The sequence below is a fragment of the Schistosoma haematobium genome, chromosome 2 (assembly GCF_000699445.3).
Source record: "Schistosoma haematobium chromosome 2, whole genome shotgun sequence".
Taxonomy (NCBI): Eukaryota; Metazoa; Platyhelminthes; class Trematoda; order Strigeidida; family Schistosomatidae; genus Schistosoma; species Schistosoma haematobium.
In genome coordinates this window covers 21,092,803-21,108,405 of record NC_067197.1, presented here as the reverse complement: position 1 = coordinate 21,108,405, position 15,603 = coordinate 21,092,803, and the positions used below count along the sequence as shown (strand labels likewise).

The window sequence follows — 15,603 nt, the reverse complement described above, 5'->3', positions numbered from 1 at the left end:
GATCTGCTCTGATTCTGGTCTGATCTGCTCTGATTCGGAAGCTGGTATTGTGTTCTGGACTCAAGTGGAAGGGCTCGTAGGACATAGGACCAATAAGGACGCTAAACTGCCCACACCGGTTGAACGTCATTGGTTGGCCTAGTGTGAAGATTCGTATAAGTCGTATTCGGATTGGTAGATAAGTCGTGTGATCGAAAAGTCAGACATCCAAGGTCATAACAATTGGCGACGGGGATTTTGGCAAAAACAAAATAATTATACGACAAGTGGTGACTCAGATTTTGGAAATAAATTAGCTGTTATAATTGCCGGTGATTTTTGGCGTTAATATTATTATTGGCACAAAAAAATGTCGATTTCTTTAGAACAGTTGCAGTTAATATTACAGCTACAGCACCAGCAGATGTTAGCCTTCCAACAACAACAGAACCAGCAGATGTTAGCCTTGCAACAACAACTATTTGAAACAGTTTTGGGCAGACTTTTCATTCAACCAGAAAATAAGGAATCTATTTATGTTGCAGATAATGGTGCAGCAATGGACAATTCAGAAGCATATCCTGTGGAGGATTCACATCCCTTTATACCTGAATCAGAACGTAATATTTGTAACGTATCCGGCTCACAGCAAGAAAATACTGTTCTAAATGCTCATGAAGTTGTGACAATACCAGATGATCAAGAACCAGATCCTGTAGATGAAGCCCAGAGTCCAGAATTGAATGAAACGCTACTGGTTCTGTCTAGCTCTGAAAATAAACTCCAGCTCGAACAAAATTGTGATCCACGTGCTATTAGTCGAGAAAGCTGTGGGGACTCGTATTCAGAAAATAACTGGGGCAACACGATGAACCCAACTGTACCAAATGTTACTCAAAATAATTGGGAGACAAAAATTTATATTGAACTGGATTATCTAATTTCTCATGACAATGTACTAGATATGGGTTCTTATAATAATGCACAGAATTTTGATGAGATTTCTTATAAAAATGAAAATATATCGGCTGTTTCAAATGATGGTCAAAAATCTAATTTAATTTTGTTAGGCGTTGACTTTCTTAATGACTCATTATCTACTAACGAGATTCATAATGAATTTGGAAGTAAGGACCCCAAGTCGATGGTCGTTCATCATCATCTAGTCATTTTTAGTGGATTCTCCATTCAATACGAGAAACATGGTTTAATCAAAGTCCTATTAGTTGTAATTTGGAGACATAAGGACCCAACATTATTTCGCGGAGGAGGAGAATGTTGGAGTATTTATAGTTACACATAATTTTTTCTAAAATCAGAATCTAAACTTGGAATCTTAAAAAAAAAGGGAGGTGTTATATCCGGTGAAGATTAAGTTACAGGTAATTTCCGAGGACTATTCATGGACTAATATTCTATAATATCCTTATTGTATAACTACTCAACAATTACACTATGTATATTTGTATTCCTTTTATGATAAGCTTTATTTTGACCTATAATTTATTATTGTACGATTTACGCTTCTTAAGTTATGTTCAGTTTATTAACTAATGCCTCCCACATTCACAGCCACTTTTTGGTTTATTTGTGTACAAGTATTATTTCCTATTTTATGGTACGTTGAGGTTTGTCTGATTGATATATAAACCAAGTATGTCTGAAATAAATGATCTGCTCTGATTCTGGTCTGATCTGCTCTGATTCGGAAGCTGGTATTGTGTTCTGGACTCAAGTGGAAGGGCTCGTAGGACATAGGACCAATAAGGACGCTAAACTGCCCACACCGGTTGAACGTCATTGGTTGGCCTAGTGTGAAGATTCGTATAAGTCGTATTCGGATTGGTAGATAAGTCGTGTGATCGAAAAGTCAGACATCCAAGGTCATAACACTAACTTCAGTGCTTCAGCTGGTTTATTGTTAGGTCGTGCTGCGTTCCCAATCTTGATTTGTTGGATGACGATCCCGAGTTTTTCTATCGTTGATGAAGTGACATCTGTGGTAACGTTTATTTGCGCTGCTTCATCTTGGCAACCATCAGACGGTGGTCGGAGCTATTTCATCTTTTCTCGTGGTTCTCATGTCTTCCATTAATCTTTGAGATTTATGGAAGAATATAATCCTACATACTGCCATTTTGTTGGAGACGTAAATTTGCAAATGTTTCATCATTCTTATTCCCTTCTCCCAGTTCATGTCTCCCAATGACGTTGACGTTTAGGTCTCCTATCATAATGATTAGGTAGATTCCTGGACACTTATCTACGATCGACTGCAGCATCTGATAAAACTGGTCTTTATCTTCTTCATTGCTATCATTGATAAGTTCAGTGCACTGGATGGTTGCTTTGATGATTCTGGACCCATAAGATCCCCACCTCATGAGTTCTTTACGTGCTTCTTTGAACAGCATCAAAGTAACTCCCTGAGTGTGTGGAGCATTTTCTTCTCCATGACTAGAGTAGAACAGCATCCTTCTAGAAGCTAATCTTTTCTGCCCAGCTTGGGTTCAATGGGTTTCACTCATTCCTAGAACCACCAAGTCGTGTCTCTTCATTTCCTCAGCTACTTTATTAGTACTCCGGTCTCTCACATTGTCCGAACATTCCATGTACCTATATTAATTGTTGCTCTGTTTGTTATAGAGTGCATTGTCCTCGTGACTTCCAAAGAATCTCAGCTTTCCTCATGAGGTGTCATAATTCTTCTGGAAGAAGATCCTTAAGTCAGAGTTTAAATGATTTAAATCGTTTTTTTTGTTAGCGTTGTTTTCTACAGGGTGGAGTTTCCGACCTCATGGCCAATCCTCCTTCTTTACCCGGGTTTGGGACTGGCTGTAAACCTCGAGGAGCAACTGGTTAAATTATATTACATCATACAATATATAGCACTGTAAGCACCTCACTAATTATTGATTTATCGTTTTCGAAACCATTTGTAAGAGATTATGGTATTACAGATTAATAAGACCCTGGAGTTAGATCTTCAATCGACAGTGTACCTAAGAATACACACTAGACCCACTTTTATGAATAATAAATTTCCTTTATTAGTTAGGGCAATTTGACTGCAAATTATGCTCATATATTTGGACGCTTAACATATTCGCTATTGAGCTGACGCCACAGAACTACTTCCGGTAACGCAAACGAAAGCCTTTAGAAGATAAGATCTATATGAAATTCAATCCAATCCAGCTCAAAGATGCATTGTAGGACGAATGACACCAAGGCTTTCTGGAATAGTGACTGCGTAAGATACTTTCCAGCAGTATAGAGGTGTGAATGTACCAGCTGTGTTAACCGAGCAATCAAAAGTTAACGTATGTGATCGATTATACGCTTTCAGTCAGTGATTTTAGTTTAGTCAGTACATTCGTCAAGACAAATTTTGAAAAATATATAGCTATAGATGCCTGTCTCGTCCTACCTAGAACCGGTCAGTTGAATGGACTCGTACCATGATATCCTAATATTTTAGGTGAAAAGCTGTATCAAGGTAATTTTCTCACGCCGAAAAGAGTGTGATAAAACTTCAGTCACGAATTTCAACAACGGGATAATACAATTCATGACTCTTAATCATACAAACAGTTTCTCAAGTCCCGATTCGATTGGAAGACTAATTATTGTATTATTTCGGATTAATAGCTTACAAATATTTAAACCATGAACATTTTCCCATCATTGGATTCAGAAGATGTTTACCATTTAAATATAGGAGAAAATATGCGGGCATGTTAAGTCAGCATTTATGAAGTAAGTGCTAAAATATAAAACAACCATTCCAAAGTTGTCTATAAATCCTTACTTCTAGAATTCATTTTAAGAAATGACTCAGTTAAACAAATTTCTCTTCATATCATTTTTGTATGATCTTGTTGATGGAATCGTAATTTATTAAACAAGTTAGTGAATTTGAACAGATGAAAAAACAGGCTATAGCGAATTCTTTGTAAACGAAAACTCTTATTTCAATCGAAAAGTAGGTTGTAAACAAACAGGATTTGTAGCTATCAGTACCAAGGTTTGATTTGATAATTTCGAATAAATTAAGCATTGGTCAGATTGTTATAAATAAATAATATATCTATAATATCCCAATGAGTAGAAAAATTAGATTTTCTGACGTTTCGTGACTTAATGTAAGCCACTTCTTCAGAGAATAAATAACCGAATTAAAATTAATCCAGGGTTTGTATTGTTTGAATCGTTCGTAAATAAATGGAGTCTGCATGGAACACTATCTCTTACTGACTAAAGGTTAGACGCTTTTTATAAAAACTATACTAATCTATTCTTTATCCTCAATACTAAAACTAAATTTTGTATATATTTCAACAGTTGTTAATAAAATTCAGTCAATAATGAATATGATGAATATATATGTTATAGATTTTATATTAGGTTTGCTCGTTTTGTAAACGGTTGTGTCTATACTATAATATATATATACATATTCAGTTCGATGAAACCTTATGCAATTAATTAAAGTGCGATTGAATTTGTATCATGTTACATTCAAACAAGTTTTGTTCAATCAAAATCTATATGTTTCCACATTTGTGAAGGTACAAATGTAATAGTTCAGATAATTGTTAGGACTGATTACGTAAGAACTATGCGAACAAACTACAATTTGCTAATTCACTTTCTATTGTTATAGAAAAAAAAATAGAAATTTGCAACTGTTTTATTTTCATATATTTATTTAGCATTTGTTAAGTTGTATTAGTTTTCAATTATACAAATTATATTAATCTATTGAAATTCGATTTAAATAATGAATTCGAAATGTTTTAGTTTACTGTAATGTATGATTATGAAAAGTTTAAATTCAGCCCGGTGTTATTTATTTAATAGAGTTACATTTTTTATTTGATAAGAAAAACGAATATCAGTAAATGTGAATAATTTTTTTCAAGTTAATAAATTCTAATTTTGTCATTTTGAACTGAAAGATTGAAGTAAAATGAGTGAAGAAAAATGTTCGGCTATTTTATTTTACACAACCAACTGAAAATTATAGGGTCCTTGGTCATTTATTTACTTTTGTACAAAGATTTTTTTTACTTGTGTGTATCCATAATTTACCGTCAGGTTATCTTCAATTCTTCTATGTTTTAAATTATTGTATCTAATCCAACTCAGTGACATTTTTTACCCTATATGTCTATGAATATTACTAAGTAGTTTCGGAATGAAGAAAAATGACCACTCAGTAGCTTGTCGTTTTTATTAGTGCTATAAGTAATAACAGTTGGTGTGGAAAACAAATATTGATAATACACAACCTTATTATGACTACTGTAGCCTTCTCTTCTATCAATAAAACTATGCTTTAACAATAGAAATGCAATTTAAGTACAAAATATGTGTGGGTGTGCTGAAGATGGTTGGAGGTATTCGGCACCGATACGAACTGCCTGATATCTCAACACAGCACAGTGTACCCGTTGTCGAGTTATTTAAATTAGTGATCACATTCCGACCTGACTGACAGAATTCGATTGTCATCAAAGGATCTAACAAACATTGTGTCAATCACTGCTCATTAACCAATTAACTGTAAAGTAAAACAAGTATTTTGTTAAATGAAGATTTGGATGTATTTTTTACTGTGAGATTACATAGTATTGTACTTAATAAATATAATTAACCACAGATATACGTTTTAGTTTCCAGTATATGTACTTTATTTATAAAATAGAAATTGCAAGAAGTTCCATTGACTTTTTTACGAAATTTGGCGACCTGATTATTTTATGAGTTGATATGACACTGACTTTTGTCACCAATCTATTGACTAATTATGAATAACATAACTCTTGTTTTTCTACTAAAATGAGGTTGCCTATTGATTAAATGTTCTGTCTAAAGTGTAGTTTCCGTGGCTGTGAATGGGTAATTTGCAGCAGGAATCCAACTAATAACTTATTCAAGGTAGACATAATAACAACAATCAGGTGTGCGTTGTGTTTACGCTAATTGAGCAGTTTGTACATAAATGTCGATCACAACAGCAAAATATCATCCCAGTATTGTTTACATATTTTATTCGTTATTCAATTCAACCTAGTCATTTTATTTGTTCCAAAATCTATCCGTGCTAGAAAAAATTAATGAAACTGGTACATCTAAATATAGTAAATCTGATTATCATTGAAGATTTATTTTTTATTTTTACCCTGAATCGAATTTCCGTTTATTTGCTTTGTGTAAAAATTGTTTCAGTCATTTCGCCTTTTATTCCTGGTACACATTTTGACTTTAAAAATTTCAGTATCACTGGGTGTAACCGAGATATTTATAGCTTACATAGAATAACTCTTCCCACTAGTAACTCTTGATTGGCCAGTTTTAGACTAAGTTCATCGATCGGTTTCCGTCCTATTTTCAAAAAAAATGTTGCAATAACCTATATTTGTATGCAATAGAAATAAATTCTACTTTTTTTTTAAGAATTAATTTGTTCCACTGACCACTTTCTGAGTGATTTATTTGTAGGAAAATACAAGATTTCGATAATTATGTTAGAGAAACCTAAATATATAATTTTAAATTTAATTTCTTTATTAAATCTTGTAGCTTTTGGTAGGAAGTTTTATTAATAATTATGAGGACACTCAGTGATCCAGTCTAGTTCCCTTTAGTGTGACAGCTACAATTGTTAACATACACTTACTCTAACTGTGGTGATCCACTGTTATTCTGATCGACTTTGAACATTTAACCCTAAACGTAGTAAATCAAGGTTTCATATAATTTAGACTGATGGTTTTATGGGATTCTTTAATAAATAAAATTTCATTAGTACATTGATTTTTTGAACTGGTTCATATACCATCACGTAGTCAGCTTATGGAATGATCATTACAAAGAAACCATGATTGACGTTGACTCTTTCATGTCAAACATGAATAAATCAAGTGTAATTAATACTTCGGATACCTTTTTCTGTGAATAAAAATAACTGGATCTTTAGACAGTAGAAGCAACCGTAATAGTATTTTGTATGACTTTTTATTTTAAAATGTAGGTGGGGAGAGTTTGTGAAAATGTAAAACTTTATAAACCATTTTCTGGAAAAATATATAATTTACTTTTGGTATTTTTATCTTGTCATAATCATGAACTTCTATTTAGCTCATTAACTGCTGCTGCATTCGTTCGCTCATAACTTTCTGTACAAAATGTGGTTCGTGATTCTTCACGTATCATAATCTTGTATTATATGATTCTAAATATCTGAATAATGTAGAATAATGCAAGATATTTAGCTGATCTTCATGAAGTTCTAACGGGTGAAAATTCTATGTGTGCAGTCGATTGTTTTCGGATATTTCCTGTGTTATACGACTCTTAGTAAGTTAACGCTATGGAAAAAATTTCTATAACTTTGAAATAACTTTCTTGAATTTCTATACAGCTTTTATAGTAATGTTCTATTTTATACCAGAAACGAAATAAGTTCACTTTCAATTACTCTAGCTCCGTTTGACCTGTTAATAAATGATGGGTAATCTGTATTTTTCGTTCTGCTTCTTTAACTGTTTAATATTACTCATTCACAGACCAAGCTGATTTTTCTGAAGATTCACATAATAACATTCTCACTAAAGCTTAATTGATGGGATATTTAACTAGAGTAAGTCAACTATCATTTTGATATTAAAGAGTTTCTAAATCAAGTGAAATCTACTTCCAGTAATTGTGAAATATCACTAGCCGTTTTTCAAAGCCAACTTTTAGTTAAAACTACATTCGAATGTATCAAGGATCTTTACTAAATAAAACAAACGAAAGGATGGCAGATGATAATTCAGTAATACATTTAATTCAAAAAATAAGAACCAAGTTTTTCCTTTCACTCAATCTCATCCATACATTCTTTTCGATGCTTTTACATAACAAATGATCCAAGAGTGTATTTTCCTTCCATAAGACATTTGGTTCTTAAAGAAAGTTTATACCAAAGATTCATTTTAACTATACAGTAATTGAAAATAACTGAGCATCAAACCGTTATTTTTCTACTGACATTAGACCTGTAGATCACTAATCCACAACTCAGTGATAAAAAGATAAAGTATTGATCGAAAAGCTTCAAGATCTTGAGTTTTGTGCCCCGAACAGATTTTCAGTGAGCGCTGATGAGAAATCAAATTATAGGACCTAACTAGCTGTTTAGTGCTCCCTAGTTCTCAGTGGTTGTCTAGTTAAGGTCAGTACCTAATATACATTATCGTCATATTAATCTGCTTCCTATCCTGATAATATTTGATTTTAATTGGAAAAATGAATTTTATTGCAGAGAAGAGAATCCCGCTCAATGAACGCACTAATAAAGCCTTATATTCCCAAATAGATAATGTAAAGTATCGAACGTTGTGCTCGTGCGTTCAGTCGGGAGTTAAAAATTCATTTGATAGTCGAAGTATACTCAAGACAAATACAAACAGGTAGTCGATTAATTAGAATAAAATTACAGTTAAATCATAATGAAGTGCCCATTTTTTTCACTGTCATACTAACGATAAAAGTTGAACAAGTTTATTCCGGACACGTGATTTCGGCATCAGTTTCCCGAAAATTCTATAAAATATGAATTAATTCCAAAAAGTGATTTGTTATAATCTGAATATAATACATAATTATCTTAATTGATCAATCTTTATTTCTCCTTTGATTAAATTAGCCCTATTCATTCTGTAAATAACAGCAATGATCTTTGACAATGAAGCAAGCGATCAAGTTCCTTCGTTTCTCTCCTAAACTTTAAAAGCAAGATCAAGTAAAACTTAATAATTTAATAGTTGAGATCATGAGTTCATTGAAGCTAGACCACCATGGAAATCCTGGAAGCACTGGACAGCCGTTTCGTCCCATTACGAGACTCCTCAGCAGTGTGCATCCACGGTCCCACCTCACGAGATTCGAACCCAGGACACATCGGTCTCGCGCGCGAACACTTAATCTCTAGGCCACTGAGCCGGCATCCACCAGTGTTATTATCTAAATCCAACTAATCCACGAAATTGAGCGACACATCCACCATTGTCTTCAGTGAGTTACTATCTGAAAACAGACCTGGTTGAACTCCACTGGTCACTGCTTCTCACTAGAACTCCAGGAAGTACCTCTAGAAGCCAATCACTAGTGAGCCTATGTTGATTAGTATCAGAAGGGGTTTTGTGGATATTTTAGTGATTTTAATAGTTGTGATCATAAGTCAATTGAGGCTAGACCACCATGTAATCGTGGATGCGCACTGCCGAGGAGTCCCACAACAGGACGAAACGGCAGTTTAGTGCTCCCAGGTTTTCCATGGTGGTCTAGCTTCAATTGACTAATGATCTCAACTATTAAAATTACTATGATATCCACAAACCGCTTCTGACGATAAAAATTTTATAGGTGAATTCACAGGAAAGCATTTGTGTCTCACGTTACGTCCTTGATCTGTCTACCCCTTTTTTAGGCAGAGGACAACTTGTCTAGTCTAGATTTAGACTTTGACGCGATAGGCTGACTGGCTTAACCTTGAGGCTGACATACGTGAGTTTGAAGTGAGACCAAGTGCTTGGGGTAGAGGGATGAAAACTATTCTATCACCTGATTGACTGACAAGCACGCGAGAAAACGAATACAGGTCAACTAGAACACTACACAATTTATTCCTAATTCCGATTAGGTACCCGATTTCAGATTACTGTAGAAAGACACATGAATAAATAAATGACTAACCAGACCACAAAGCATAAACAATTAGGAAAATACAATTAGGGTAGGAAATCGGGTACAAAAGATTACGCTTAAATTACAATAGCTTTAGAACAGAAAAGACTATGGCAGTGAATCATTCATCAAACGAAAGCTTATGATCTATAGAATAGACGCAAAAATAAATATTGCCGTTTTACAAAGTTTGAATTAAATGAAATAACGTCACCCAAAATAGCTTCTGTAGTTTGTCGAGGTTTCTTGTTTCTCTCTTCACATCATCTCACTTCAAAAGTTGGGGTAGTATCGCAGTAAAGTGAAGTCAAACATGTTATATATCATATGAAATATAATCTAAAATTCACATCGCTACTAACTCTAAAAATGCAAACTTTAAGTCCCTATTAACCTGTCAAAGGATTTTGTAAAATGTACAATAGAGCTACTTTTATAAACATTTTAAAAATCCATTTTCATTTATTTAAAAACAGATGTTATCGTAGATATTTGTAGCTATATATTACTCTTTAGATTATAATTTATGTGATAAGAGTGTACTTTACTATTCGGTAAATTTATTTGAAAATGCAAGAAACAATCATAACGACTGATATATATGACCTTAAAGTATTCGATGGTACGAATAATATGAAATTATAGTAAACAAATACTCTTCTATATTCGTTTTAACGTAAATAACTTGTTATTCTTGGGTCGAAAAACTAATACAATATTTTTAATGCTACAACTTACTTTGTCTGTAAGTACAGGTAAGTACTTACAAAAGTAGGTATTAAATCTTCTATTAATTGGTAAAATGACACAATATACGTCATAGTTTTTATTAATACTTAATAATCATTGCCATAATATTGAAGTTAAATTAAGTAACCTTTAATATCAGTGTGAATTTTAGAAAAAAGCCCGCTCAGTCTTCATTTCTTTGTGAATGAAGTTTTGCAAATAAGAGTTTAGATTTTTTAGATAATGATGTAAAAACTTTCACCAGCTGAGTCAAAAGCTAGTAATGTAGTTATAGAAACAACTTCCGTTTTGTAGATTTAGGACAAGTTAAACAAGTACAAATGATAATAGATTAATTTCAGTTAATTTTTGGTTGAATTTAAAGTGCCAACGGAAGGGTTATTCAAACTCTAGATAAAACGATGGATATTAATCGTAAGTTCATTCAATCAATAAATAGCAAGACGAACATAAGTAACAAACAATTAGACAGTGTTACTAAATCCTTGGTATGTTATACAGTAAGCTCTTTGAGCAATACGACATGGAATACACTTATAAATGACTACAGCTATAATTGTGTACTTACTTGTGATTTCACTCCTAAAAGTTATATACTGATTATCTGCAGATAAACGGAATGGCGAAGTGCTGTGAGATTTTCTTTAAATACATTTTGAACACTTTTATTTTAGCACTTTCAAACATTACCAACATAACGTCTAAACACATATGAGAAACTTTATATTAACAAATCCTTGTTTCGCTTATTTTTTCTCGAATTCAAATAAAAATTGTTTATGGTCAGACTGACAAAAAAAATTCGCATGATTTAAGTAAAAATGTTAATATTAAGTTACACTAAATTCGTCAAATGAACGGAATAGTTTAATTGATTGAGACTAAATGTAGGAGTGGAATTAAATCGGTCCATTACGAAGAATAAATGAGTATTCAACCACTAAATCACTCTTGCATCATCTGATTCAATGGTCTCCACGAGCCAACTATGAAAACACTCATAAAAATTATAGATAGTTTCTTTTGTGAAGAAACATTCGGTGTCTAAATAAATAAATACAATTTTTCCTTTTTTGCAGTTGTCTTTATTTTCATTACCTCAGTTAATCAGTTAACTCAGTCACTATTTCTTAGTAGTAAATGACATTATGTGATAATAATAATAGTGATGTCAATAAAAATGTTCAACAGATTTTTGAGTATGCAATAAGAGGAGATTTCTGTCTTACGAAACACACCAAAGCACTTGTTTATGTTTCCCACTATTTGAAGGTAAATAATGTGTATGTGAGTTATTGATGGTAATTATTCTCATTCTAATTTTGAACCCTCATTGTTTATCAGATAATTTATATCTACTACGACTGAGACTCAGTTGACTAACTCTATTTTCAAGATTGCAGCTTGATGGGTACAAATTTATTTTATTGCCGATTTAAGAGATATAGGGCAACGATTGGGGTTGCTGACATATTACGTTTGTTGTGCGACACCTGAAGGTGATTGGCCAATCTACGTTTTATTGCACGGTCGTCAAATTAATTCATTTAAACACCAGAGATCCGTAGACTGTACTGAATGAAATATAACGATAGTGAAGTAATCCATTAACAAAGAAACCTTTGTCATCTGAAATACCAGCATCTTCAGTGCTAACCAATAGTTTGTCGTCGTTTAAGTAACAAGTTACGATTTTTCCTCTCTAGTTTTAAATGCGAAATTTATGAACAAATGATAGCCAAATTGTAAATAAAGCTACATACTAGCAATAAACTCGTTTGTTACAGTATTAGTTAATTTGTAATAACATCTAGATACATTGTGTTATGCTAATTAATATGTGCTGAATAATTGTATATTAGTGTGATGTTTAGGTCACAAATTAATATAGTATAGCAAAGTATAATATAATGTGTATATACAAATAATGTTATTATAATGCATAATATGGCTTACATATATTCAAATGAACAGATAAATGTACAAATTTTCACTTCGGTCACATTTTTGTATGCATTCCCAACCTCAGAAGTCACTCGTTAAAATCTAAAACATATTTGTTATGATTCGAAAATATTTGAAAACATTGGATGTTTTGTATTTGTTTACATGTGATTTTATGAAATTCATCTGAGGAATGGTTGTGTTATCATTTTTTGTACTGGTTTCAATAAAGGCCATAATCTGGGTACTTTTACCATTTATTGTAAATGATTGTTGTATGTTTCAACCTAAGTCTAATGATAACTGATATGCTAGAACGGAGTGGACAGTTGCCCAATATTACTTTCAAACTTCAGATTTACATTTACCTACAGTTATCCGTAGTATCTAGCCTGAAACTTATAAGCTCGATAGCCTATTTCCTTTCGAATAGTAATGTGACTGATACAACATTGTGATGAGCATCGCTTTTAAATTTATTTGAATCTCATAATACGCCAGCCTACTTTTAAGACATAATAAATTATTATGTTTTAGAAGATTTGTATGATTATGTTACCGGAAGTTCACCAGTTACGAAATGAATATCAGCTATAGCAACACAAAATATTGTAGATGTAATTTTGAATTTGTCAGTACTCCTTCAGAATAACAATGTTTTGACCTTATTAGAAGCGAAAATCATTTATTACAGATTGTAAATGAATAATCATAATTTTGTTTTTATGAAAATCAATTTCACAGTCAGAAAAGTGAGCGGAAAAAATATAGATGAAATAAAAAAATCCTGAATATGTTTCGCTTATTTTAAACAAATAAGTGAAATAAGCAGAGAAATACTTAGCAAATCATTTTCACTAATGTGATCTTTCTTTGATTTTAGTAAATTTTTGGTCCATGTACTATTCCTCTCTTTTCTTTTCTCAATTCTCGCTCCACTTCCACAAATTTCGATGTTAAAAGTGTGTACATCCTTTATGCACTCCTGCATGGAACCTTAGTCAGAGATGAGAAACAAACTGACTAATTGCTAGAGTTTACAACCTCTTAAACCTTTCAAGTTAATATTTATCAAAGTAAACACACAACGACCTTACAAAACATGCAGTTTGTAACTAGAGAAGCTGACTTTACCAAGTTTTATGGTTTTCAATTTACAATTCACAAACATGAGTTTCGTTTATCAAACTTACCCATCACTTATACGTAAATAACTTGAAATTAGAAACTACTTATTGGGCCTCTAAAAGGTTCTTGGTTATTTATTACTTACTTTCTGATGGCCACAAAGTTCTGTACTCTGTTGATCATTTAATCCGGCACAAAAGTTTCCTAGGTCTTGGTGAATTGATAGTAAAAAACACTGACACATATAAAAACCCTGTTTAACAGTTGCTGACTTGTGCAACCCCATAGCGCAGACAGAACTTTATTTTTCTGAGTGACAACTTCTTTTCTATTGCTTTATGGTTATGGGACTTCGCAAACAAGATCAGATGATAGCCGTTCAGTCACAGACGTCTTTAGAACATTTTCTAAGTATGGTGAAACTACTGACTCACTCATGACAAATTTAGACGTAAGTTTATTTTACACGTGTAGTCTGTTATGTAAAAAATATGAATGGTTTAATAGCATTACAAACTTTCGTAAGGTTTTGTATCAAACCATAAAGCACCTAAACGATATGTAAGTGACATGAGAGCAGAATATAATAAAGTTGTAGACACAGTCCATAAATTTACGAACTGTCGGACGCCATCATCTTAAAAAGTACAGTTTTTCACTTGTTCTCCAATTCCCAGTTGCAATTTATGATTAAAAATCTTGTGACTTGACTCAAAATTGATCAAAGCAAACAAGTGCATTTGCTCATGTGTTCTACTTTGCATATTGTATAATCACTTCTTAATTAAAATTTCTGAAATTTATTAATTCCTTACAAATTTTGTTCCTTAGGATTATTTCCTCCCTAGTATTGTTATCAATATTTTAAGATACCTTGTTTTCATCTTGTTAAACTCCCCATCTCCATACTAAGAGAAACTGTAGTAATTTGAAACAATGCACATTTTGTTCCGGACCGTAAGTTGTTTGCGATAATCGAAATGAAAACTAGTCACATTTCCGGATATATGTGGCTAAAATTTAAAATACTATACCAGTACATTACTGTTTTTTTCTTAAGTACAAACATTCGGTGTTGTAATGTCCTCCCGCATACCACTAAGAATCAACCAAGAATAGATTTGATAATGTGTTTTAGGCTGATATACAAAAGGAGACCATAAAACACGAACTCACGAATGGAAATTTATTACACCTTCAGTTTAGCTTTAGAAAGCGCCATGTCTGACGGCTTATGTAAACAATTATTTTGTAGTAATTGAATCAGATAAAGCAATAATCTAAAACTAGCGAACACGCAACATATTCGTAATCTATCTTGGATACAACATGGACCTGAGCAGACTGGATTCTATAAACTATGGTAGCTTAGTAAACTTTATCTCTGAGATGAGTAAGACACATTAAGACAAAAACGTCAAAATAAATGAGAAAAACAAATTTTGTTAATTTGAAGGTGAATTCGTCAGTTGTCGCAGATCTTTATCTAAAAGCTAGGTAATAGACTCTGATGTGAACCGGTCAACTAGCTAGTTAATGAAACCATGAGCGCTGGCACAAATATACATCACTACATGTTGTTACACCACAGCAGGAAGAAAAGATGAAGTTATTAAAGTGAAAAATCAGTCGATTAAAGGATGAGTTCGTGAAACGAGGAGTATGAAGTAGTTTTTAAACCCAAAATTTGTGGTGAAGTATGAGTGAACAAGGGTAAATGAGACTTATTCCGAATAGCTTATATAAGTCAACATCTCGCGCGGACCTCTAACTCAACTACCAAAATAACTCAGATAAAAAGTAAGTAACTTTATGACTTGTGTCACGTCTTGCTTTGGCCGACACTGTCTATCTAACGATACAACCCCACTCCAATCTACAAAAAACAAGACGACCATGTTTGGGCTTACCTAAAGCATGTCAGACATAGAATGCATGACTTCCTAGCTAATAGATCTTAAAATAACCGATTCAAAGCTGGATAGGGGTTCTGTTTATGTAATTTCAGAGCCAAAGATTGAAATCGTCCTGTATTTCAATGTGACGTTTTTGAAGAACCATGTA

At 32.8% G+C, this 15,603-nt stretch overlaps 1 protein-coding gene across 1 annotated transcript; it reads left to right on the top strand.

Annotated features, from left to right (window-relative positions):
- MS3_00006442 (uncharacterized protein) lies at positions 1–1,662 on the top strand. The gene has a single exon (XM_051214593.1). The coding sequence runs from the start codon at positions 350–352 to the stop codon at positions 1,280–1,282; it is 933 nt and encodes a 310-aa protein (XP_051067778.1). The 5' UTR covers positions 1–349; the 3' UTR covers positions 1,283–1,662.
- Positions 1,663–15,603: the final 13,941 nt, after the last annotated feature.